The 24,853-nt window shown below is 31.9% G+C and overlaps 1 protein-coding gene across 1 annotated transcript; it reads right to left on the reverse strand.

The window, feature by feature from the left end:
- Window positions 1–22,701: 22,701 nt before the first annotated feature.
- Window positions 22,702–23,744, reverse strand: LOC108345333 (casparian strip membrane protein 2). Its single transcript, XM_017583927.2, has 3 exons — window positions 23,468–23,744; window positions 23,235–23,358; window positions 22,702–22,980 (listed from the first exon to the last, which is right to left on the reverse strand). The coding sequence occupies exons 1-3, from the start codon at window positions 23,695–23,697 to the stop codon at window positions 22,765–22,767; spliced, it is 570 nt and encodes a 189-aa protein (XP_017439416.1). The 5' UTR covers window positions 23,698–23,744; the 3' UTR covers window positions 22,702–22,764.
- Between the last annotated feature and the right edge of the window lie 1,109 nt (window positions 23,745–24,853).

Genomic DNA, 24,853 nt, shown 5'->3' on the forward strand with positions numbered 1-24,853 from the left:
TACGCATCCTATCATGTTAAGTACTAGACTTGACTCGTCCGGACTTTAGAATGATAGTCGAGCTATGGCAGGTCTTGCACTCGTGGTGGCTTATGAAACTTGGGTTCCCCCCACCCTACCACACTCACGAGGTTAGCCTGTTCCGGGCCTTGAGGCATACTGGAAGCCCCAGAGACTAAGACTTCCTGCTACTCCTCACCACATGGTTCAATCCTCTCTACGTGAGAAGAAAGACCATTGGAGTTTCAGGATGACCCCCAAGACTGAGCTCCTACTCTCATTCTAAACACTAAGAATCTCACCAAGAGATTCTACAATGATGGAACTTGGTTTACAACTTGGATCATCTTTCCACCACTTTATAATCGTACTCTTGTTTCTACAATCCACATATTTGTTTGAACATCACAATACAATAATAAAGATGCTAAAGAATGCTTCACCAATATACCAAAGAGTACACTAATCAAACGCAGCACAAGGGAAAATTTAGAGAACCAGACCCAACACTCGTCGCACAGCGCACCACCCTCGTAGGGCGAGATTGACGCTATTCGAATAGTGCACCCAGCCAGCTTGCCTTGCGAATTAAGTCTGAATAAGTATCAGACTTTGGGTCTCTCGCATAACGCACCCAGGTCGCTGTGCGAGAGTCCAGACCGAGACCAACCCCCTAAAACTCTCGCTATGCGCCCCACTCGCCTTTCGAATTAAATGGGCAGTGGTTCCAGACCATTACCAGTCGCATAGCGATAGGATCCGCCAGGCGAATCCACAGACAGAGAGCAAACCTCTTTGGTCATTCGCACAACGCACCAGCTCGCACAGCGAATGACTCAGACAGTGAGCACCCTCTACAAGGTTTTGCTATGCGAGACAGCTCGCATAACGAGTCTGCATAATCTGCAAAACGTGAATTCTGCAATTTCATGCAATTCACACCAGCCCTTACCATTTCTAGGCCTCTTGGCCAACTTCTAAGACCTCCAATTCGTATATTAAGCTCAATTACACCTGCCTAGATGATCATAACCCTCCCCATTACTAATCTAAAGTGATTAAGATCAAGTTTTATCTTTTAAAACATCAATTCCTACAACTTACGAACCCAATTTCAATTCAACCCTTTTGCACCTGTTTTGACCAGTTTAATGACTCTAACAAGTCACAAATAACCTCCCTATATTGTCCCAACAGACTACAAAAGCCCTAAACCCTTAACCCTCAAATTCACTATCCCACTTCCTCCAAAATAACTTAAACCATTTACCAATTCACCATGTCTTCTTTCTAAACAATGTTGTAACCGACTTCACCCCCCCGAATCACTCCCAACCTGATCCATTACAGTAAATTAAACTCATCCACTCAGTTCAAAACATCACAACACAGTTCATAGTTTTCACACATTAATACATATAATACAACATACTAAAAAACGAAACATACAACTCCAAACAGCATACCAGTTCAATATTCACATGCATACACATTTATAAAACAGATTTAAAACAAACAACTAGCTCCCCTTACCTTGGTTGTTATAAGCACAGTACAACTCACAATAGTAACAAGCCCTCAATAGTGCCTTATGATGACAAATTTATGAACACCAAAAACGGCGCCACAAACTTGTTTAACAATCGGCAAGTGTGACCGAATCGTATCAAGTAATAAACTAGGTAAGACCAAGTATCGTTTTCCCAAAGGACTCACGACCTAGTTAGTTATCTGATTTGTTGATTATTTAAGACTTGTGAACGATTGATTGTAGGTTTTTAATGTAAAAGACAGTAATTAAACATGTATGCATGAATGTGATCAATGGCAAAAAGAGTAAAACAAACACGTAATGAATGATATGGATGAGTATGTTGTTGGGGTTATCAATTTCATCTTATCCACTCTCATATACTTTAGGAATTCATCAATCTTTTCATCAATGTTAATGCCACTCTCTAAATCACCTTGTCGAGAAGGCCTATCCTTAATTACGAGTTCATACAATTCCTAGCATTCCTAGTAATTAGTTCTGAAGTGCAGGAGCTTAAAGGCAACCAATATACTATTGGGAGAAATTCCCCGGATCTAGACTTCCTTGTACGTTCCCATATCGACAAAATCAATAATCATGACATCGAATGAGTTAAACAATGCATGCTTTGAGCAAAGAGGAAAAACCCTAACTAATGATGAAAGAAAGCATGTATCTCATATAAGATGTTTAAACACAAATTCCATATATGAGAGTTTCACAAGATTACATTGATCCCCCAACAACAATACAAGGTATAGTTCACCATATTCATGGTGAATCTAGATGAACAATAATGAAAGAATGAAAGAGATAGAAAAACCCTAGAAAGAGAAGAGGAGAGCTGTCACCATCTCCCAATCTACCCCCAAGGGGTAAAAAATGTGTTTCTGCTTCCTCCCAGCCAAAGATACAAACCCTAGGAAAACCTAAAGCTTATATACTATTCGTAAAATACAGAAAATTAGGCCCAAGCCCAAAATAGTGCCGCTCAGCGGTAAACTACCGCTCAGCGGTAAGTGCGCGAGCTCGATTCTTCCCCTCAGCGGCCATTTCACCCCTCAGCGGAGCTAACGTGGGTTTCTGAGTGCCGCTCAGCGGTAAACTACCGCTGAGCGGTGGTTGCGGCTTCTCCTTTTGCACTTTTTGATGTCTTTTCTGATTCCCTTTCTGTTCTTCTTCACTTCTTCCACCAAATTCACCTTAAAACCTGCATAAAACACTGAAATCAAGCATAAACCTGTCCAGCTCTCTTATTTATGAAAATATGACCAAAAACATGATTTCAAGCTAGTTTCTAAGTGTTAAAGGTTGCTTTTAGTATCAAATTTAAGCATGAAAATAACAGTTTTTCAACTATTATCACAACCCCAAACTTAGAACTTTGCTTGTCCTCAAGCAAACAAAATGTAACTCAATCTTCTACCAATCTGTACAATGGTTCACTCATTCAAAAGTCCTCTTTTCAAGATAAGTAAAAACTTCAATCAAACTCATGACAAAGATTTCAATCAAGATGTGCACATGCTTTGGGTGTTCACAAAATCACTTAATATCCAACAAATGCTATTTTTCATGAATGATAAATCAACTAAGCATGGATGTTCATATGCTCATGGAATATCTCCTCACTAGGTAAAGTGTTTCACTCAAACACAAGTGTATAAGAGGTGATCACTCTTTCACTCTACTACCACAATGTCACAAGAATTGACTTTGCCTTTCATTTAACCACAATCAAATAAATTCACAAGCATGCATTATCACAAGGACTTTCAATGGCTTATAATGTAGCTGGGCTAACAAGAAAATTGGTTTTTCTAGATCACAAAACCCTTGAGTTAAGAGAATCATATAAACACAATCATTCTTACTTTCCCAACTTTCCTTTGCATTGAGCTTTGTTTTTTTTTCTTTTCCTTTCTTTCTCTTTTGCTTTTCACATATTTACTTCTTAGCTCTTAGCTCAATGCTTTCAATTTCCCTTTCTATTTTCCAACAACCCCAAACTTAAACATTTGTCAATACCACATAATATTTTCTACTTAACTCAAGGTAAAATTTTTCAATAAGGGTTTTCAAATCATGTTCAAAGCTAAGGGTTCAAAGGATAGAACACAAAGTGTTCTCTTTTAGTGGCTAATTTCATGAAATTTGGCTAATATAAGGGTTTCCAACAAACGGCCTTGATCATATAATGCAAACAAGCAATTGATTCAATCATAGAAAACCTGGGCAAAGTTATTCATGCTTCCAAAATAATAGCACTTAATCACAAAAACTCTGGAGCTCAAAACCTCACATATAAGCTCATTCACATTTGACATACACATCCTGCTTAATATCACAATCACAATAACTTTCATTTGTTCACAAAGCTTGTGAACCACCTGTATAAGCATGTAATGTGCACATCTCACCATCAATCTATATCAAAGCATTATTCAAGCATTACTTATCAAACAATCACAATCATCAGCAAACCATCATAACAGATAAAGTTTCCAATTGAGTACATCAAACCCTAAACAAAAACAAATAAGTGAATAATAAAACAAATCCTGCTCTAGTGCTTTGAAAAACTCAGCCCCATAAATGATGCTCTCTCCCAACCCCAAACTTAGATGGAAAACTAGTGAGCAAGTGAGTGAAAGGAAGATTTTCTCAAGAGGGGTGAGGAAAAAGTTGTAGAGATCCTTTGAAAAAGTATGTAGGAGTGTGTGTGCAGAGAAGAGTATGAAAAGAAAAACTAAGGCGCAGCTGAGGGTATAAAAATACCCTAATGGGCTCGGGTTCCGCTGAGGGGCAACCTAAGCCCCTTCTGCGACACTACCGCTCAGCGGTAGTTTGCCGCTCAGCGACACTTACGGGAAGTGCTCTCCTTCTCCTTAGCTTAACCTAAATGCATCCTAAACATACCCCTAACTGGCTTCCTGCAATTAAGGTCTCAGATCACTCAAACATTCAATCCCTACAATGCAACTAAAGCAGAATAAAAACAAACAATACAGATAAAATCAATCAACTGGGTTGCCTCCCAGGTAGCGCTTGTTTAACGTCACGAGCCTGACCCAAAATCCTCCAACACCCTTCAATAGATGCAAATCTTTCTTACCAACACCCATCAGTAGGTGTATACAAACATAGTATCCTTCAGTAGATACTCTTCCGCCTAACATCCATCAGTAGATGTAAACCCTGTAACAAACTTATAACAAAAACAAAAATACCCAAAAGTTCAAAATTACATCACCAAATCAAAAATTAAAAGTTCTTAAATCACTGGGTTGCCTCCCAGCAAACGCTCTTTGAACGTCATTAGCTTGACCCAATCTCATGTTCTTTCTTCTTTTTTTTTCTTCTTTCTACTGAACTTCTTCAGAAATTTGATCAAACCAGGAACCTGTTGCAATGTCTCAATCATAGGAACTTTAATCTCCAATTTCTTGAAGATTTCCATAAAGCGCTCAAATTCCTTCTTCCTATGATACTTCTTTAGATGGGGACGAGGTTTTTCATATGATTCTTTCTTTTTTCCTCTCGTCCTCTTCTCTTTTCTCTCACTTTCTTTTTTTCTTTTCTTTTTCTACTCACCTTCTCAATCTTCACACAAATTTTCTCTTCTTCTTTCTCTTCTCTCTCTTTTCTCTCTTCTTTTTCCAACTCAACTTTTTCAACATTTACACTCCCTAGCTCTTGACACTCTTCCCTAGGGTTAACCTCAGTATTAGCCCCAAAATCCGTGTCAGGCCTTTCTTTCAACTGCTTGGTAATCTGCCCCATTTGAATCTTCAAGTTCTTAATAGCAGCTTCAGTGCTCTTTTGAGAAGATTCAGTTTTCTGTATAAATTGATTAAGAGTTTCTTCCATCTTTACGAACCTTTCATTAAATGCAGAAAACTGTTGCCATAAAGTTGGTTGTTGTTGTTGCTTGTTGAATTGCCCATTTTGTCCAGCCTGCCCATTCTGCCCTTGACCAATGCTTGGGTGTGGTTTCCACCCTTGATTGAAGTTCCGTTGTCGGTACAGAAACTGGTTGGCCATGAAGTTCACATCTTCCAAAGCTTCTGCTAGAAAGGCACACTGACCATTTATATGGTCACCTCCACACAATTCACACAACTGTGATTGAACATGTGCAACAGTCTTTAACTCTTTTGGCAGTTGTTCAAGTATCTTTGTGAGATTCTCCAATTGTTGAGTTATTAACTTGTTCTGAGCTATCAAGGCATAATTGGATTGCAACTATAGAACTCCTTTTTGTTGAATAGGAGCTCCTCTTTCACTGTTCCACTTATTGTCATTAGTAGTCATGTTTTCAATTATTTCTGTGGCTTCCTCTGGAGTCTTCCATTTGATATTGCCTCCAGCTGAGGCGTTAAGCATCATCATGGTTTGTGAACCAAGACCTCCAAGGAAGATTAGGACTACTTCTCCTTCGTCAAATCCATGCGTGGGAGTCTTTCTTAATAGATTTTTGTACCTGTCCCATGCGTGACCTAGTGTTTCCTCCATGCCTTGTCTAAATGAAGAGATCTCTTGCTTCCCTTTGTTGATTTTAAAGCTTTGTTGCTGCCATTATTGTTGTGGTTGGTTCTCAAATTGTCCGGCAGCTTGCCAAAATTGGCTTTGATCCATGCTTGAGTGAGGTTCCCACCAGTGGTTGACATTACTTTGGTAGAATTGAGTGCCCATATAGTTAAATTCTTGACCAAATTGCATCCTGCAAACATTAGGCACAAAACTCTAGAAAATATTTGTTAGCACAAAAAGATAGAGAAAAAATCAAAGGATATAATTGAAAAGATAAGAAGATAGGAAACAGAAAATAAAATAAAATAAAATAAAAACAGAAAAATAAAATAAAATAAAATAAAATAAAATAAAATAAAATAAAAAAAGAAAAATAAAATAAAATAAAAACAGAAAAATAAAAAAAATAAAATAAAATAAAATAAAATAAAAACAGAAAACAAGTCAAAGATAATCAATAATCAAACAAATGAACTAGTTAAACCACGAGTCCCCGGCAACGGCGCCAAAAACTTGATGACAAATTTATGAACACCGAAAACGGCACCACAAACTTGTTTAACAATCGGCAAGTGTGACCGAATCGTATCAAGTAATAAAACTAGGTAAGACCAAGTATTGTTTTCCCAAAGGACTCACGACCTAGTTAGTTTTCTGATTTGTTGATTATTTAAGACTTGTGAACGATTGATTGTAGGTTTTTAATGTAAAAGACAGTAATTAAACATGTATGCATGAATGTGATCAATGGCAAAAAGAGTAAAACAAACACGTAATGAATGATATGGATGAGTATGTTGTTGGGGTTATCAATTTCATCTTATCCACTCTCATATACTTTAGGAATTCATCAATCTTTTCATCAATGTTAATGCCACTCTCTAAATCACCTTGTCGAGAAGGCCTATCCTTAATTACGAGTTCATACAATTCCTAGCATTCCTAGTAATTAGTTCTGAAGTGCAGGAGCTTAAAGGCAACCAATATACTATTGGGAGAAATTCCCCGGATCTAGACTTCCCCGTACGTTCCCATATCGACAAAATCAATAATCATGACATCGAATGAGTTAAACAATGCATGCTTTGAGCAAAGAGGAAAAACCCTAACTAATGATGAAAGAAAGCATGTATCTCATATAAGATGTTTAAACACAAATTCCATATATGAGAGTTTCACAAGATTACATTGATCCCCCAACAACAATACAAGGTATAGTTCACCATATTCATGGTGAATCTAGATGAACAATAATGAAAGAATGAAAGAGATAGAAAAACCCTAGAAAGAGAAGAGGAGAGCTGTCACCATCTCCCAATCTACCCCCAAGGGGTGAAAAATGTGTTTCTGCTTCCTCCCAGCCAAAGATACAAACCCTAGGAAAACCTAAAGCTTATATACTATTCGTAAAATACAGAAAATTAGGCCCAAGCCCAAAATAGTGCCGCTCAACGGTAAACTACCGCTCAGCGGTAAGTGCGCGAGCTCGATTCTTCCCCTCAGCGGCCATTTCACCCCTCAGCGGAGCTAACGTGGGTTTCTGAGTGCCGCTTACCGCTGAGCGGTGGTTGCGGCTTCTCCTTTTGCACTTTTTGATGTCTTTTCTGATTCCCTTTCTGTTCTTCTTCACTTCTTCCACCAAATTCACCTTAAAACCTGCATAAAACATTGAAATCAAGAATAAACCTGTCCAGCTCTCTTATTTCTGAAAATATGACTAAAAACATGATTTCAAGCTAGTTTCTAAGTGTTAAAGGTTGCTTTTAGTATCAAATTTAAGCATGAAAATAACAGTTTTTCAACTGTTATCACCTTACACAACCAGCACACAGTAAGACCCTACAATCCACTAAAGTGGAGACAGAAACAACTCTTAGAGCTACAATAGGCAGAGAATAAAAAGGGAACACTATCAGCTGCATGCAACCAGTAAAGTTGCATGCCCTAGGTTCAAGAGAAGTGGAGAAACTGACTTACCTGTCCAAAACAGAAACTAATCGGATGGATGGGAAGCTCTCAACTCCGTGAGCGAAATGATACCACCTATATGACAATGCAACGGTTGAAATATGTGAATGGGTAGTGAGAAGGCAGAGCAAGAAGAAGAAGACAGAGTTTAGAGAGAGAAAGAAAGGTTGACTAATGAACTCAGAATTGAAAAAAAGAAAGTCCATTCTAAGGTCATGGTGCCCTTAGTTTCACGAGCCTAGCTACCTCAACATAAGGTCCAATAGCCCTATATTTTTCAGGCCCTTACATAACATCCCATATTCTCCCACTCAACATTTAATAGATATTATAAATATTGTAACATTTCTACATTCAGCCACTCGATAATATACAGATTTCACCCTAATACATTTTTTTAAACTCAGATTTCAACTTCACATTCTTAAATATAACTCGAACTCTTCTAATTTATTCTTCTATCTCTTTCTTCATTGGTACTGAATCGAATGATATTCCTTCATCTACTCCCGTATAACGAGTTATACGATCATCACACAAACACAAACACAAACAAGTAGGGTGAGCTAACATGCAACAAATCATTTATAAAACATGCATAATTACTTTGATACACTCAACAAACATCATACAATAATTATGTCAGACACCCTCATACCATCATACAACAATCGCACCATAGACACTCATCCCATCATATAATAATCACACCATAGACACTCATCCCATCATACTACAATCCCCAATAGGCACTCATCCCATCATACCACAATCCCCAATAGACACTCATCCCATCATACCACAATCCCCAATAGACACTCATCCGGATGATACGTTGATGAGTGGTCACGGGAGGTTATGCACTTGTGATGACCTCTACTTCTCCTTACAAATACACTTCCAAAATACTCTATACCATCCACAAGGTTAGTCCTCAACACTATGTCCAAAAATCGGCACATAGACCAGGACCTCCTGCCCCTCTCACCACATAATTCATCCTTCTCTACTTGAGACCGGATGATTATTAGAGTATCAAGATAACCTCCAACAACAGGACCCTCAACATCAACATATACACTAATACCATGTCATTACAGAATCTCTCCACAAGACTTATATCATGTTCATATTCCTCAACTCGTATTATACCATTACAAAATCTCCTCATAATACTCATATCATGTTCAGATGCATAAATTCAAATCCAATATAATAAAATACGATCATCACAGAAATCATACAAAATGAATATATCACAAAATAAATTAACAATTATAAAATATCATTATAAATGGTCACTGGAGAAGGATCAAATGTTTGACGAATCAAACTCACCATAAACGCCAGTACATATGACTAGTCACAACTTACTGGATTTGACGAGGGCTGCTCTATGATTAGGGATGTACCAACTCCAGTTTTTAAGATTCCTCTATGCTACCATCACAAATATAACCTTAATATAAACGTTTTGGGGAACTAAGAAGTTGAATCTAGCATAGCCAGTTAGACATCTTCTTATCCTTCCAGAAAGATGAATCTCTCACATATTTTATATCAATTGAGTATTTTGCATAATAGTTTAACAGTACTTAATCTGTTCAATAGGATTTAGGTTAAAAACATATCGAGCAGACTTCCAGGAAAGAGAGGTGTGTCACAATGGACAACTTAAGTACCAAGTCTTTCCTTAGCCAAAGTGTTCCTCAACTAGTTCTTAACAAATTTCTTATTTACAGATTCAAAACAACAACATATAATATTAACACAGAAATTCAATATAGATAGATCTACAACAAGCATATATGTTTTTTATTAACAGTATTCACACAGAATTTCAAGACATGAATAGTAATACAACAATACTAAATCATAATATAAAAGCTTAGAAATGTTAGCTCCCCTACCTCTATTCCAGGCTTAGTTTCTTTATCAGAGATTGTTCCCGGAAACCTTCCAGAATCTTTACTCTCTTTTCAACTAGAATTTCCTCTTAACTCTTTCTTCTCTTTAAAATTTCTTACTTAATTTCTTTCTCTTCCATGTGCAGATTTCCTTTCCCTCCTCTTGCTATTTATAGGCCAAAATTTGGCATTTTATTATTATTATTATTATTTTTTTATCATTTCAATCACCGAAAGGTATTTTGGTGTTTTGCTATTTCAATCACCAAAAGTTTCTTTGTCCATTTATTTTCTTTTTCTTTATCTTTTTTTTAAACAAAAAGGTAGAAAAAAGTTTGAACCCATGTCTTTGAAATTACCACTATTTTCTATCATTTAAGCTACCAAAATTTCTTATTTAACTTTCCACATTTTATCTTTACATAAACTTATTAATTATATTTTCTATTCATAAAGAAAATTTATTACTACTAGTAATAAAATTGTTATTATTTATTAAGGTGAATATTTTTCATAGGTTTTACAATAGTGATATTTCTTCCCAAACAAATAATTTTCTTTTATGTAAATGTATTTTTTTCCTTTTTTTTTGATAATTTTATTTTAACTCCCTAACTTAGAACTTTGCTTGTTCTCAAGAAAAAGGTAATTTGATATAAGAAAACAATTCAATTCAATTGTAATGGACTAACAACTCAAGCAAAAAATTTAAGCACAAATAACAAAAATCAATTATGCTTGCTCTTCCTATAAAGAAGACTTATGAGATTAGGTGGATTTAGGAAGCCAAGCTCACCTACTATCTTTACAAAAACAAAGATTATAAGATAAATGCAAAATATGAGGGATCAACTGTCATGACAAACTGTTTTCCTTAATCACATGGAACTGCTCCCAAAGAAATGTTTCACTCAAACACACTAGTATATAAAAATTTGTGTCACTCTCTTTACTATTATAATGTCAAGCAAATCAATTTTGCTCTTCATTTCAATCAAAATAAATACATTCACAAACAAGTTAGCATTACAAGGTCTTTCATGGCTTGTATTGTGGTTGGGCGAAGATATATATTTGGTTTTTCTAGATAACAAAGCACCTTGAGCTAAGAGAGCAATCAAATCATAACATGATATAGCATAAGTCTCTCTTTTGCATCACAATTGAATAAACCAATCCCCAACTTTCATTTATTGAACTCAGTTTTATATTGCTTCACAATCAAATTATTACTCTTCTTAAACTGACTTGTATTGTGGTTGGGCTAAGAAGAAGATTTGGTTTTTCCGGATAACAAAGCACCTTGAGCGTAACCAAATCATAAAATGATATAACATAAGTCTCTCGTTTGCTTCACAATTGAATAAATCAATTCCCAACTTTCATTTATTGAACTCAGTTTTATATTGCTTCACAATCAAATTATTACTCTTCTTAAACTGACTTGTATTGTGGTTGGGCTAAGAAGAAGATTTGGTTTTTCCGGATAACAAAGCACCTTGAGCGTAACCAAATCATAACATGATATAACATAAGTCTCTCGTTTGCTTCACAATTGAATAAATCAATTCCCAACTTTCATTTATTGAACTCAGTTTTATATTGCTTCACAATCAAATTATTACTCTTCTTAAACTGACTTGTATTGTGGTTGGGCTAAGAAGAAGATTTGGTTTTTCCGGATAACAAAACACCTTGAACGTAACTAAATCATAACATGATATAACATAAGTCTCTCGTTTCCTTCACAATTGAATAAATCAATTCCCAACTTTCATTCATTGAACTCCTTTATGTAATTTTTTTTCTTCTTTTTCTTTCTTTTTGTTTTCATTTTGCCTTTTATTTTTCAATGCTTTTTCTTTTTTCATTCATTGAACTCATAATTGTTAAAAAAACTAGACGTAGATTTAATAGAATCAAACCAATATAAAAATTCTTTGTCTTGTTTTTTCATTGATCTAATTTTTTCTCTGTGATTGATTTTGACTTAAATAATGCATCTCACACCAATCTTCTTAAGTGATTCATACATATTCTTTTAAAAAGATATAATTTTTTCTTAAAATCTAATTCACCCCTTTCTGTCTTTTAGTTTATATATTAGTTATACTCCTTTTTAACGCTAAAAATCTAAAATTTTCAAATAAAATAGAAATTCAGTCAAATAATATAAGTTGAGAGAATCACTTTTTTTTTAAGAGTAATTTCTTTCAAGTGAATTCATTAAAATTGATGACTAAACCAAAGACAAAAAAGAAATTATAGTGTAAATAGAAACTTACTCTATTTATAAATATAACCTAGATAACCCTCTTTAGTTTTTCTACTACGATGCAATAAAATTCTAGAATAGATGAAGATTGAAGATGAATGTAAGAGAAGAGAGGAAATGAAATGGCTTCAGAAGACACGGGAGAGAGCAAGAAAAAGATGAGATGAGCTTGTGTTTCTTTTATTCTTTGCCTTTTTTACTACTCTATACTATTTCTCTAACATCGATTCATTTTTAGATGCATAAATAATGAATTGTTAAAAATGGTAAAAACTTAATATCTTAAAGTTAAAAATAAAAATAAAAAATATTAGTTTTTGTGGATGCATAAGGCAAAGATTAACTCATGCTTAGTAGTAGGTGTCTTTCACTCAAATATGTTTTTATACTGCATTAGATAATTATTTAACAAAAAAGTGAGTCTCATTAAGAAAAAATGCCTTACGTTTCTTGTGTGGAATACTCACATTAGGGTTGTCTACAAGTTACAGGTTGTGACATTCTTAGTCTGACGTTGGATTTAAGTTAGGATTTACTAACATTGAAAGTATGAAGGGATAAAGAAAAGAATACAACCTTTTGTTCTTATATGGAGATATAAATACATGTTCAGTTTTCTTCTACATCTGTCTATTTATCCTTCTTTCACATTTCAAAAACAAACAAAATGGAACGCTTAACACAAATCACAGGAAACAGGTAATTATAACATTTCATATTTTTAAACTTTACCATTTTAAAATGATCATCTTTTATAAATAATTTATTTCAATTTGTATTATATTTCTCCACAACAAATAAATCATGAGATAACTTCTTTATCCCCTCTATCCTCCTTACAATGCTCATTTTCCCTGCTAACAATGATAGAAAGTAAAATATAATTAAAACTTTCATACTTAATTTAGAATAGATAAATAGGAATAAAGCACAAATTTCATACTTATTTTAAATAGGAAAAAAATGTGTATGACTTTTCTAATTCAAGGACATGAATGAATAGAATGAAACTTACATGCTGCTATTTTATGGTCATCTAAATGGGGTTGTTAATGTCTACCATTCATAAATATTATTTTCTTTTAGCTATTTTTGTGTAGACAAATCTTTACTTTCAACTTCTGGGTTTTGGAACTATTTTTAAAACTTAATTAACTATTCACCATAAAGGAAAAACTATCCACAGTAAAATCATAAAAATAATTATCTATGGTCATATTTTTATAACTTTAATAATACTTTTTATTTTAATTATTATTATATAAAATTGATATTATTAATATGCATTACTGAATAAGGTTTACCTTTTAACAAATAAAAAATATTTCACTTAATAAAAAAATGAATAATCTTTCTTTATTTTAAAATAATTAAAAAAATTTCCCTTTAAAAAAGTTTTGCATAAATTTTTAATATTACTTTTACAAAATTAAATATATTATTTAGTACTATTTTCAATTAATTATTCATAAAAATAATAAAAGTATAAAATTCATAAAGTTATAAGGATTTTAAAAATTATATTATATAAATGTAATAAAAATATTAATATATGAAAACAGGTGTATTTTACCAGCAAATTAATTAAGGGAGTTATCTTCTTAATTACTTTTTTTAGACAAATTTTATCATTTAGATTTTATAATTGTCTTTTGAAATTTAGTTAACTATGACAATAAATCATATAAATTATTTACTTATGAAATATTTTTATAATTTACTTTAATAATTCAGTTTTTATTTCTTTTATCATAATATAAACATAGACACATACATGAAAGTATATTTCTTCTAGTATATGTGATATCTTTTTGATAAAATAAATAGATTATTTGAATAATATTCATAATAATACTATTACTTTTATAATTTTTTGTATTTAATTGAGTTGTTTTTTAATATTTAATTTGATTTTTTTATTAAATGTTAATGTTATTTAAAAAATGTTATGTATTAAAATTAAAATAATTTTTATTTTATAATTTTTTTTATTTTGATATGATATAACTTTTAAGATAGAAAACAATTTAAATTTTAATACATGATGAGTCTTCTTAGTATTAATGTCACTTGGAACATAAATAATTTCTTAAAGAAAATAAAAAATAATTTAATTAAAAAAATATAAAAACCAAAATAAATAAAATCTTAAATATAAAAATTTAATTTTTATTATTTGATTTGAAGAGAGGATGAAGACTTCCTTTCATTTATCCGTATATTAGGTTTCGTTTCTTTCAAATAATTTCTTTTTCCTATATAAATTTTTATTTTGTCTCTTAATTATTGTTGAATATTCATTAAGTTTGTTCGAATTCTAAAGGTTTAATTTTCCTTTCAATATTTACAAAGATAATAAAAGTTAAATTACTAATTAAATTGTTATTATTTGATTTGAAGATCGAGAGACGCTAATGTGAGGAGATATAATGCATTGAGAAAAATGGGCCTTGGCAACAACGCAATTTTTATAAATGTGAGAATTTGTCATTATAGCTAAGCAAGCTCACACATTACTACACGTACATCTAAAAACAAAATAATATATTAACAACTCTAACTTCATTTAAAGTTTTAATATTTTATGGACAGATGGAATCTGATAATCTTCTTAAGGAAAGAAGAGCTGCAATTACAGTCGAATTATGCGAAACGAAGAAAGTGCATCTTGAAGATTTACCCAATCTAAGAAGCTTTTTCTCAGGATACGAACTTAAATGGTCATCCTTAGAGAATGTGGTATTGAACAACTGTCCCCAAGTCCAGAAGCTTGGTTTGGGAGTGCTAAGAGAATCACAGTTAAAATCAATACTAATAACAGAAAATGAAGTGCAAATTGACCCTCACACCAAGCTTGCATATCTTTTTCAATTATCGGTTAGTTCTCTCTCAACCGTTATATTTCACAATAAGACATAGAACATATTTTTAGTCTGATGATGAATTCTCAAAAATTAATGCAGGATCACAAATTCTCACTCATTACTAAGTACACTCTATGTAACAATAAAGAGTTAGATGAGATACTCGATAATCTTCAAAATTCCCATTTCACCAACCTTCAAATTCTTCGGGTAAATAACTGTGGTGGACAAGCTTTGGAGCTTTTTCTTACTATATTATCAAGAAGGTCACACAAACTCCAAGTTATCAACATTGAAGAGTGTTCACTATTTTATTTTTGTTCTTATTCTACTCAAAATGCGAGGGTTGAAGATGACAAAATTTTCATACAGCTAAAGGAACTAAAATTAATAAAACTCGACTTACGCGAAATTTGGCTCAATGATAGTCCAACAGTTATTGACCTTGGAAACCTACAAATTTTACACATCATAGATGTTTCCCTTCTCTATCAAATATTTTATGGTTATCCAGCCTGGAAGCTTCACCAACTAAAGGAATTAATTATAGAAAAATGTACATCCTTAGTGTATGTTTGTGGTTATTATTTTATTGGAGGTAGTCCAAGAACTAACTTTCCATCATTGAGCAAATTGGAGTTGAAGTCTCTTCCAAACTTGAGACAAATCTACGATTGTCATATAGAATTCCCAAGTCTAAAATATTTGATGATAGCAAAATGTCCAAACCTGGAAAAATTCACCTCTGGATTTGCAGATCCACGTGGAACCCTTACAACTGATGGAAATTCTTTCTTTGAATTGGATGAGATTGTGTTTGAGAGTTATGACAACTTGGTTTATGTCATTTATTCTGAGACACTAGAAGAGTTGAGGAACTTAAAAAAACTTGTTGTGAGTCACTGTAAGAGATTGAAAATAGTATTTAATATTCGTCAAGAAATATCTTTTTCCACACACCTTTTAGAACAACTATGTGAATTAGCTTTGATTCATCTTCCACAGTTAACTTGCATAGTTAACAGAAAAGTTTTCAAGTTCTACCAAAACCTAAAAGTCCTACAAGTGAAGCAATGTAAGTCTATTAATATGCTACAAGTTCCTCAAAAACTAACAAATCTGGAAATTTGTGATTGTGAGGCATTGGATACAATTATTATCACTAAAGAAGAAGAAGAGGACGGAATAAAAGAGAAACTCAGCTTTCATGACTTGAAAGATGTTTCTCTTGAAAATCTACCAAGTCTTTCTATCATCTTTCCTTCCATATCAGAATTTCCTTCCTTACAAACATTAAAAATAGCAAATTGTTCTACTGTGATATCTTTCATTGACGATTCCAGAACTCTTGAAGAATTGTCTACAACAAATTACTTATTCCCAAGTTCAGTAAGTTTCAATTACAAACTATTTATAAAGTGTATTCTGCATGGACAATCACATGTTTTCCTCTTCTTGTCATTTGATATAGATAACTAGTATTTATTTTAATTACTTATTGTATTGATGATGGAATGCAAATATAGAATTCAGTAACATAAGTGTATGCCATCGTATTATGAAAAACTATCAACATAATCTACTTCATTCTACTTAGTTTCTAATTCATCTGCAAGGTTAAAATACTACTTGTTTCTTACAGTTGTTGGTGGAAAAATTGAAGATACTTTATGTGATCAATATGAATGTAGAGAAGCTTTGGCACTGGAATTATCCGTCTAAATCATTTTGTGATCACGAGATTCAATAATTTGAGAAAATTAACTTTGGACAGATGTGAATTATTGACAGAGGTATTTGATTTTGAAGATGACAATCTTGATCATAAAATTCATGAAATACTTCCTCAACTAGAGGTGTTGGCATTGATTAACCTAATCAAATTGAAGTATCTTTGGAATAAAGAACCTCAAGTTTCATTTTTCTCAAATTTGGTATCGATTTACATTTTCTACTGTGACAACCTCCAAAGTTTATTCTCACTTTCTTCAATAAAAAATCTTGCAAAACTCAAAATACTCAAATTGTGTAAATGCGACAAAATAGAAGAAGTCATATCTAATGATATATCTGAAGATGAAAATGTATCTATCATTTTTCCCAAATTAGAATGTCTTGTTATGATGGATCTTCCGATGTTGGCTAGTTTCTACAAACAAAGTACAACTTTGTCTTTGCCTAAGTTGAAATCAGTGAGGATGAGTAATATTCCAAAAATGAAAAATTTTTCAACAGGCATACTCATCACATCACTTCTAACATCAATTTATGTGACATTTGTTAAAAAAATCTGGTTTGGAAGCTTGAACAACACCATATCACATATGCATGACAACCCAGGTACTAAATATTACTATTGTACACGTACATTTAAATATTATAATATAATAATCGTAAAACATCTTTTAATAAATTTGATATTTATTTATGTTTTAAAATATATATGTATCTTAAAATGTATATATATGTAAGGCTTAAGTTATTATATTGTTTCCTTTGAAGATATATTCTGCACTGTTTACTCAAGACCTAATTAATGCTAATTTCCTACTTAAGCAAAATTTTAGAGGCTTATGAAAATATGTGGTGCTCTAAGTTCTTCTTATTTAAGCTTTTTCTTTTTGAATTTGCAGGAAGCTGATGTTCTAGAAAGAAAACTTAAAATCTCATTATCAAGAAAATGATATTGAGTGAATGTCGTCTTTCATAAAATAGTAAAACAGTGATAATGACAAATGTGACGTCAAGATTACAAATGGATAAATGTAGTGAATTTCATGGGTTATTGGTGTAATTATTTCTCTAAAGTATATATATTGGTGTATCTTTTCAATTACAATATGAAGAATTCATTTCAACAAGATCCAGAGTCCTATTATCTAGCTTATCTTCCTCCTATATTATTTTCCAACCACAAATATAAGAATTAGTGGGAAATTAAAATTTCGAACTAATTAGAGTTTGAGCAAGAGATGCCAAAATAATTATCTTTTCTTTGAAAACTCTCTTAGTCCAAGTAAAATGTGGTCGTTCAAGCAACAACATAAACAATAGAGTTTTGCAGTGGGTTATGTAAGTTAGTGGTTTAATACAAAACGTTATAGCATGACAATGCAGTGCTTGAAGAAGAGGAAGTCAACGTCGATTCTATAAGAACCTAGAAAATAGAGTATTGGAGTAGATAGATGTATTAAAATAATGAGACGAGCAAGTTACTTTAAAATAATCTTATAATATAAATAGAATTTTCTAAAGCTCGATTCATTATCTAAAACACTTTTATCTCTCTATAACCTTATTCACCTAGAGTTCTTTACCTTCTCTCTAGATCTTCTCTCATTTGGGGTGTCGGTTTGACGATCAGGATGTGCCTAGATGATCCTGGCGTTAAGAGCTACCTCTTTCACGGATCAAATTCTGGATTTGGTCAAGTAAGTGAAAAACCCTCTTTCTTGGCCTTTAAGGTTCTTAACTTTTGTAGATGATTCTGCTCTTGCATGAACTGGGTGTTCATCTTCTTGAATTCCTAAATTTCTAGTGATTTTAAGGTTGGGTTCCAACTATTAATCAATGAATTGTAGGTTTTCTAAGAGTTCCTTGTACCGCAAGTAATCCACGGAGCGTTTAGAGGGCGTGAACTGTTGAGTCAAGGTAAGGGAGGCTAGATTTTTGTTTTAATTAGTAGTATGACGTGTGTGTGATAAATTTTGTGTTATGGTGCTGTTTGAGTTGAATCTTAGGTTTTGAGTAGAATAAATTATCTGTTCTTTAAATGCCAAATCATGAAATTGTGAAATGATGATTGCGAACTGAATTGGATGGTGTGTGCAGCTGTAATTGAACATATTAAATGTGAGTAATCTGTTATAGTAGTGATTAGATAGAAAGTGAAGTGAATTGTGCTTGTTTAGAGTCATTTTAGAGGAAGTGAGGTAGTGGAAATGAGAATTAGATGTCAAGGGCCCAATTGGTCTCTTGGGAGAATTTAGGTAGGTCAGTTGTGACTTGTTTGAGTCATCAAAATGGTCAAAAACATATTCAAAGTGATAGATTGTGATTCGGGTCCTTAAGTTGATGAATTTGATGTTTTGAGACTATCTGTCCAAAATGGAGCGCCTAACACAAATAATAGGAAACAGGTAATTATAACATTTCATATTTTTAAACTTTACCATTTTAAAATGATCATCTTTTATAAATAATTTATTTCAATTTGTATTATATTTCTTCACAACAAATAAATCATGAGATAACTTCTTTATCCCCTCTATCCTCTTACAATGCTCATTTTCCCTGCTAACAATGATAGAAAGTAAGATATAATTAAAATGAAACTTACAGGCTGCTATTTTATTGTCATCTAAATGGGTTGTTAATGTCTACCATTCATAAAGATTATTTTCTTTTAGCTATTTTTTGTGTAGACAAATCTTTAGTTTCAACTTCTAGGTTTTGGAACTATGTTTAAAACTTGATAAACTATTCACCATAAAGGAAAAACTATCCACAGTAAAATGATAAAAATAATTATTTATGATCATATTTTTATAAATTTAATAATACTTTTTATTTTAATTATTATTATATAAAATTGATATCATTAATATGCATTACTAAATAAGGAGATCATTTTCTTTGATATTATATTTTAATTAGACAGGTTTACTTTTTAACTAATAAGAAATATTTCACTTAATAAAAAAATGAATAATCTTTCTTTATTTTAAAATAATTAAATAAATTTTCCTTTTAAAATATTTTTGCATAAACTTTTAATATTACTTTTACAAAATTAAATATATTATTTAGTACTATTTTCAATTAATTATTCATAAAAATAATACAAGTATAAATTCATAAATTTACAAGTATTTTAAAAATTATAATATTTTAATGTAATAAAAATATTAATATATGAAAACAAGTGTATTTTACCAGCAAATTAATTAAGGGAGTTATCTTCTTAATTGCTTTTTTTAGACAAATTTTATCATTTTATCGTTTATATTTTATAATTGTCTTTTGAAATTTAGTTAACTATGACAATAAATCATAAAAATTATTTACTTATGAAATATTTTTATAATTTACTCTAATTTTCAGTTTTTATTTCTTTTATCATAATATAAACATAGACACATACATGAAAGTTTATTTCTTGTAGTATATATGATAACGTTTTGATCAAATAAATAGATTATTTGAATAATATTCATAATAATACTATTACTTTATAATTTTTTGTATTTAATTGAGTTTCTTTTAATATTTAATTTTATTTTTTTATTAAATTAGTGTTAATGTTATTTATTAAAATTAAAATAATATTTATTTTATAACTTTTTTTTATTTTCATATGATATAACTTTTAAGATAGAAAATAATTTAAATTTTAATACGTGATGAGTCATCATCAAAAACTCAGATATTATTGAGATATTGGGTTAAGCTAAACCTTTACTCCCCTATCAACAATCTCAACAAATTTCACGAAATTTTGGGAGCATTTTGCATTGGTCTTCAGGTTACACCAAATGAAAGTGATTATAAATCACAATCAAATAATATCCACCCGAAGATTAATACAAAACACAACTGCAAATTTTTCATGAAATTTAAGACATGTATATTAAAATATATATGTATTAATAAATTATGGAAAAGTTATTACTCTTTTTAAACTGTTCAATCGGACAATTCAAGATTCAATACTTGTAAATATTACCATCACCTTTCTATTCATTTGTAAAAAGTACATTTCTTAAAAAAAAATCTTGAGATAGTAAATAATTTTGGTATTGAATCTCAAATGGGAAACTAAGATAATTCAAAACAAGAATATATTCAAACAAACAAATAATTACATATGCAACATATAATATATTCAAGCAAGTAATTAATTATATGTTGATATTAAAACAAAATTTTTAAGAATAGGAACCTGGAAGCGTGAAAACCGGTCGACTATGGAAAATATCCGCCTATTAGAAGCTAGAACAATATCTGGACAAAAACAAAACAACACATTAATTAATCACATGATTCCTAACCTTAAATTTTCAAATGTTGATGCTTGATGTTATCTTTACAATGTCTCTGTTTTGTGATCCATGATAATAAATTTTAGTAGGAAATTATTCCCAAAAGCGATTATGATCATAATGTTAAAGTAATTTAATCATTACCTAAACTAATCTAATCAAAACTTAAACTAACATATGCTAATATCATTTATATTAGATTGACAATGAGATACTTAAACTAATTTATGCTAATCACAATATAACCCTCTCTTTGACATTCACAAATCTAAAATCCAACATATCTTTCACATCATATCATACACATTAACATTTTTTCACAATCATCAAACAGTAAAACGCAAAAAAGTGGAAAGAGTAATGAACCTAGGAGCGTGACGACAATGGTGTTAGACACAAGGATCGGCAGAAATGGCGAACAACGGTTGGGGGGTGGTCGCGCATAGGTGGCGACTGCGGACGCATGCCAGTTCGGGGCAATAGTCTTGCGACGACGGTGACTATGGCGAAAGAGGCAATGCTACAGTGGAAGAAGAAGAACAATGGTTGTTGTGTGCTTGGGGAAGAAGAATTGCAGTCACCGGCGATGGAAACACATGAGAAAGAGTGGCAATGGTCGCGATGGAGAAGGATTTCTATTTCGCGAGGAAAAAGATAAACAACAAAAGAGTGCTTCTGTTTCGCGTTTTCTGAAATTTAAATGGGTTATTGCCTCAGTTCTCCATTAAACTGAGGCAATAACACCTTTACTACCTCAGTCAAAATTGCAACTGATGCGTAAACCCTCAGAAAATTTTAAAAATAAAATTGTTAATAACTATATGCCTCGTTTAGCTTTAAAACCAAAGCATAAACAACATATTGCCTCGATTAGGGGGCAACTGAAGTCGTAAAGCTTGCGACAGAACGTCTTGAATCATGGGTTGTCAGTACATAGAAAGTTCCAAATACCTTTTGTCAACCTTTACTGTCTCGGTTCTCTAACCAACTGAGGCAGTAGCCCTATATCAGAAAGACTGTCAGGTCAAAAGTACTATTTAGTAGGATTTTCTGCTTCGGTTGGTCAGAGAACTAAGGCAGTAAACCCTATTTCAAAAAGTCTGGCAGATGAAAAGTCCGCTTTGCAAGTGGGTAGCAGGATTTTTTGTCTTGGTTGTTCACAGAATCGAGGCATTATCCCCCTTTAGGCATCGGTTGACCGAGACATATACTATTTAAATAGAATTTTATAGGTAGTGTATTTTTTTTTACGTGTGATGTGAAAATTACAATTTTCCCTGTCTGATATATAACATATAGTACCTATAATTAAATCTTTCATTGTCTCATTATTCTTCTAATACGTTGATCACAAGAAGAAAAATAATGGAACAGGGTCTTTTCATTGAGGAAAGTACCGCAAGAAAAAGTTAAGTAAAGAATAATTAGTGCAAAGTAAAACACAGTGGCTTGTGCATATAATATTAGAATGACCAGATGTATACAAGTAATGAATTAGCATATCATACTTGAAGGAAATTAAAAAGCCGAGCTATTAATTATAATTAGCACATCATACTTCGGAAACTAATATAGAACATGCAAAATATTTATATATAACTGCAATAGTTCATTTAACTTAAAAGCCCCAATACGTTAATTTTCAAGGCTTGCCAATTGCTAAAGCAGACATCACAATAACCAATACTAAGACAACAACGGCAACGAACGATGACACCACAGCTGCACTGGTCTGCGCACAAAAGTCTCCAAATTGGTTGCATATGGCTAACCAGTTCGTGTCCTGATCACCGTTGTGTGCTAAGTAAACTACGGCAGCAGCTGAAGCAGCACTGGCAGTGGCTAGAGTGAGAAACACCTGCATTTCATATAAAAGTCTATAACAAAATATCATGCTAATTTACTGTTGGATCAGCAAGTCCAAAACTAGGAAATTATTCACTAAATGAAATTATAATACCCAGGACAAAATATCATAAGTAAAATAGACTTATATTTTGCCACAGAAGGGATCTTTTGGAAAATAAATATGCTTTTTTGTTGGGTATTTATAAGCAAATGGTGAAAAGATTATTAAAATAGAACTGAATTTATGAATATTTTAAAGATTACAGTGTCCAAGATAATGAGGAAAAGCCTTGGTCCAACAGCATGGGGACGAATAATTGCAACAACGGAGAAAGGAAGAGATAGCACGAGGTAGCCACCCACTAAAGCCATAGTAATAACAAAAAACCTACATTTGTGTTACGCATTGGTTAAAATTTATCATTTCAGTGAATTAATTAACATAGATGGTGCGAAAAGGTAGAGAAAATAATAGAGTTTTGAAGATCATGACATACTGGAAAGTAGTGAAGCTATCATAACTAGCCTCAAACTGAAAGAACTGAGTGAAGAAAGGGAGTGTCTGATCACTTGTTCCCATAGTGGCAGCACCACCAAGAGCAGCTGCTATGGCACCTAACCTTAAAATGAAATCCATTATGGCTATCCCTTTTTTCCATCCTCCTGGCCTTAGTGGTGCCGCAACCACAACTTTACTTGATTCTGGGATATCGATGGTGGTTGACATTTTTGGCTTTAGTGAGAACACCGGAAGCTTAGTTTATGCTCTAAGGATATACGAGACAGGGTGATGCAAATGTATTATGATTGAAGCTAACATATATAGAGCAAGAAATGCTACCTAAGGAACTTAGCGAAGTTGTTATGACAACTTTATTAACTCTTATTTATATTTTGTCATCTTTTCGTACCGAAGCAAGTAGCAAACAGCCAAAGTTATACTTACTCTTCTTTCGTTTCTTGTTGATTAGTTTGTCCCGCTTTTCAAATGTCAACTATATATTGTCAAATAGTTTAATGATGAATTAAAAGTTTATTAAATGGGCCACACCATAAAATATATAATAGTACGGAAATAGAGAGCTTCGTTACAAATATAACAGATTGTTTCTTTCAAAACTAAAAATGAAATTTATGAAAAGATCCTGGCATCTAAATTAAATTTAAAAAATCTTGTTTTTAAATTATTCGTCAGAATGATTGTATAATAATACATACACGCGCGCGCATCTATCTATCTATATATATATATATATATATATATATATATATCTATATATATATATATATATATAGATAGATATATATATATATATATTGCAATTATTTGAAAAACACTATTATTTATTTAAAAGAATTTAGAAAAAACAATTAGTTTGCATTTGTTTGAAAATATTGAAATAAAAGTAGAAATTGAGTTTTATAAAAATAGTAAACATTATTTTTATATATAGTGATTTTGAGTTTTTTTTTTTCTATATTAGTATACTAAAAGAAATACTAATAACATATATTAACGTCGTCTTATAAAAAACAAGTGCTAAACTGTATTATAATTTTTTTAAAATGTAATTTCTATAGAATATTATTAGTAATGTTTTAAAATTAGTATTATTGTTATTATCATTGCCACTGAAAATCTTCTTAATTAAAAATTTTAAAATGCATTTTGAGATCAATTATTAGTGAGTCAAACTATGGGATTGTTTGATGAATGGTCTGTTTAAAATAGTTTTATTACATTATATTGTAATAAAACTATTTTTTTCCCATAGTCGTACAACTTTGTACGAGGCACCTATTACTATTTCAAATATAGTATTGAAACCATAGCAGAAACAATACATAGTCAATAAGATAGATCACTTAACAAGCTATAAAAA

This window comes from Vigna angularis, chromosome 8 (assembly GCF_016808095.1).
Source record: "Vigna angularis cultivar LongXiaoDou No.4 chromosome 8, ASM1680809v1, whole genome shotgun sequence".
Classification (NCBI taxonomy): Eukaryota; Viridiplantae; Streptophyta; class Magnoliopsida; order Fabales; family Fabaceae; genus Vigna; species Vigna angularis.

Bases quoted from the DNA above. Each gene is read 5' to 3' on its own strand.
- LOC108345333 (XM_017583927.2), bottom strand. From the start codon at position 23,697: ATGTCAACCACCATCGATATCCCAGAATCAAGTAAAGTTGTGGTTGCG. The intron at 23,359-23,467 runs GTATGTCATGAT...ACACAAATGTAG, and splicing joins GATAGCTTCACTACTTTCCA to GTTTTTTGTTATTACTATGG. The intron at 22,981-23,234 runs GTAATCTTTAAA...TATGAAATGCAG, and splicing joins TCCTCATTATCTTGGACACT to GTGTTTCTCACTCTAGCCAC.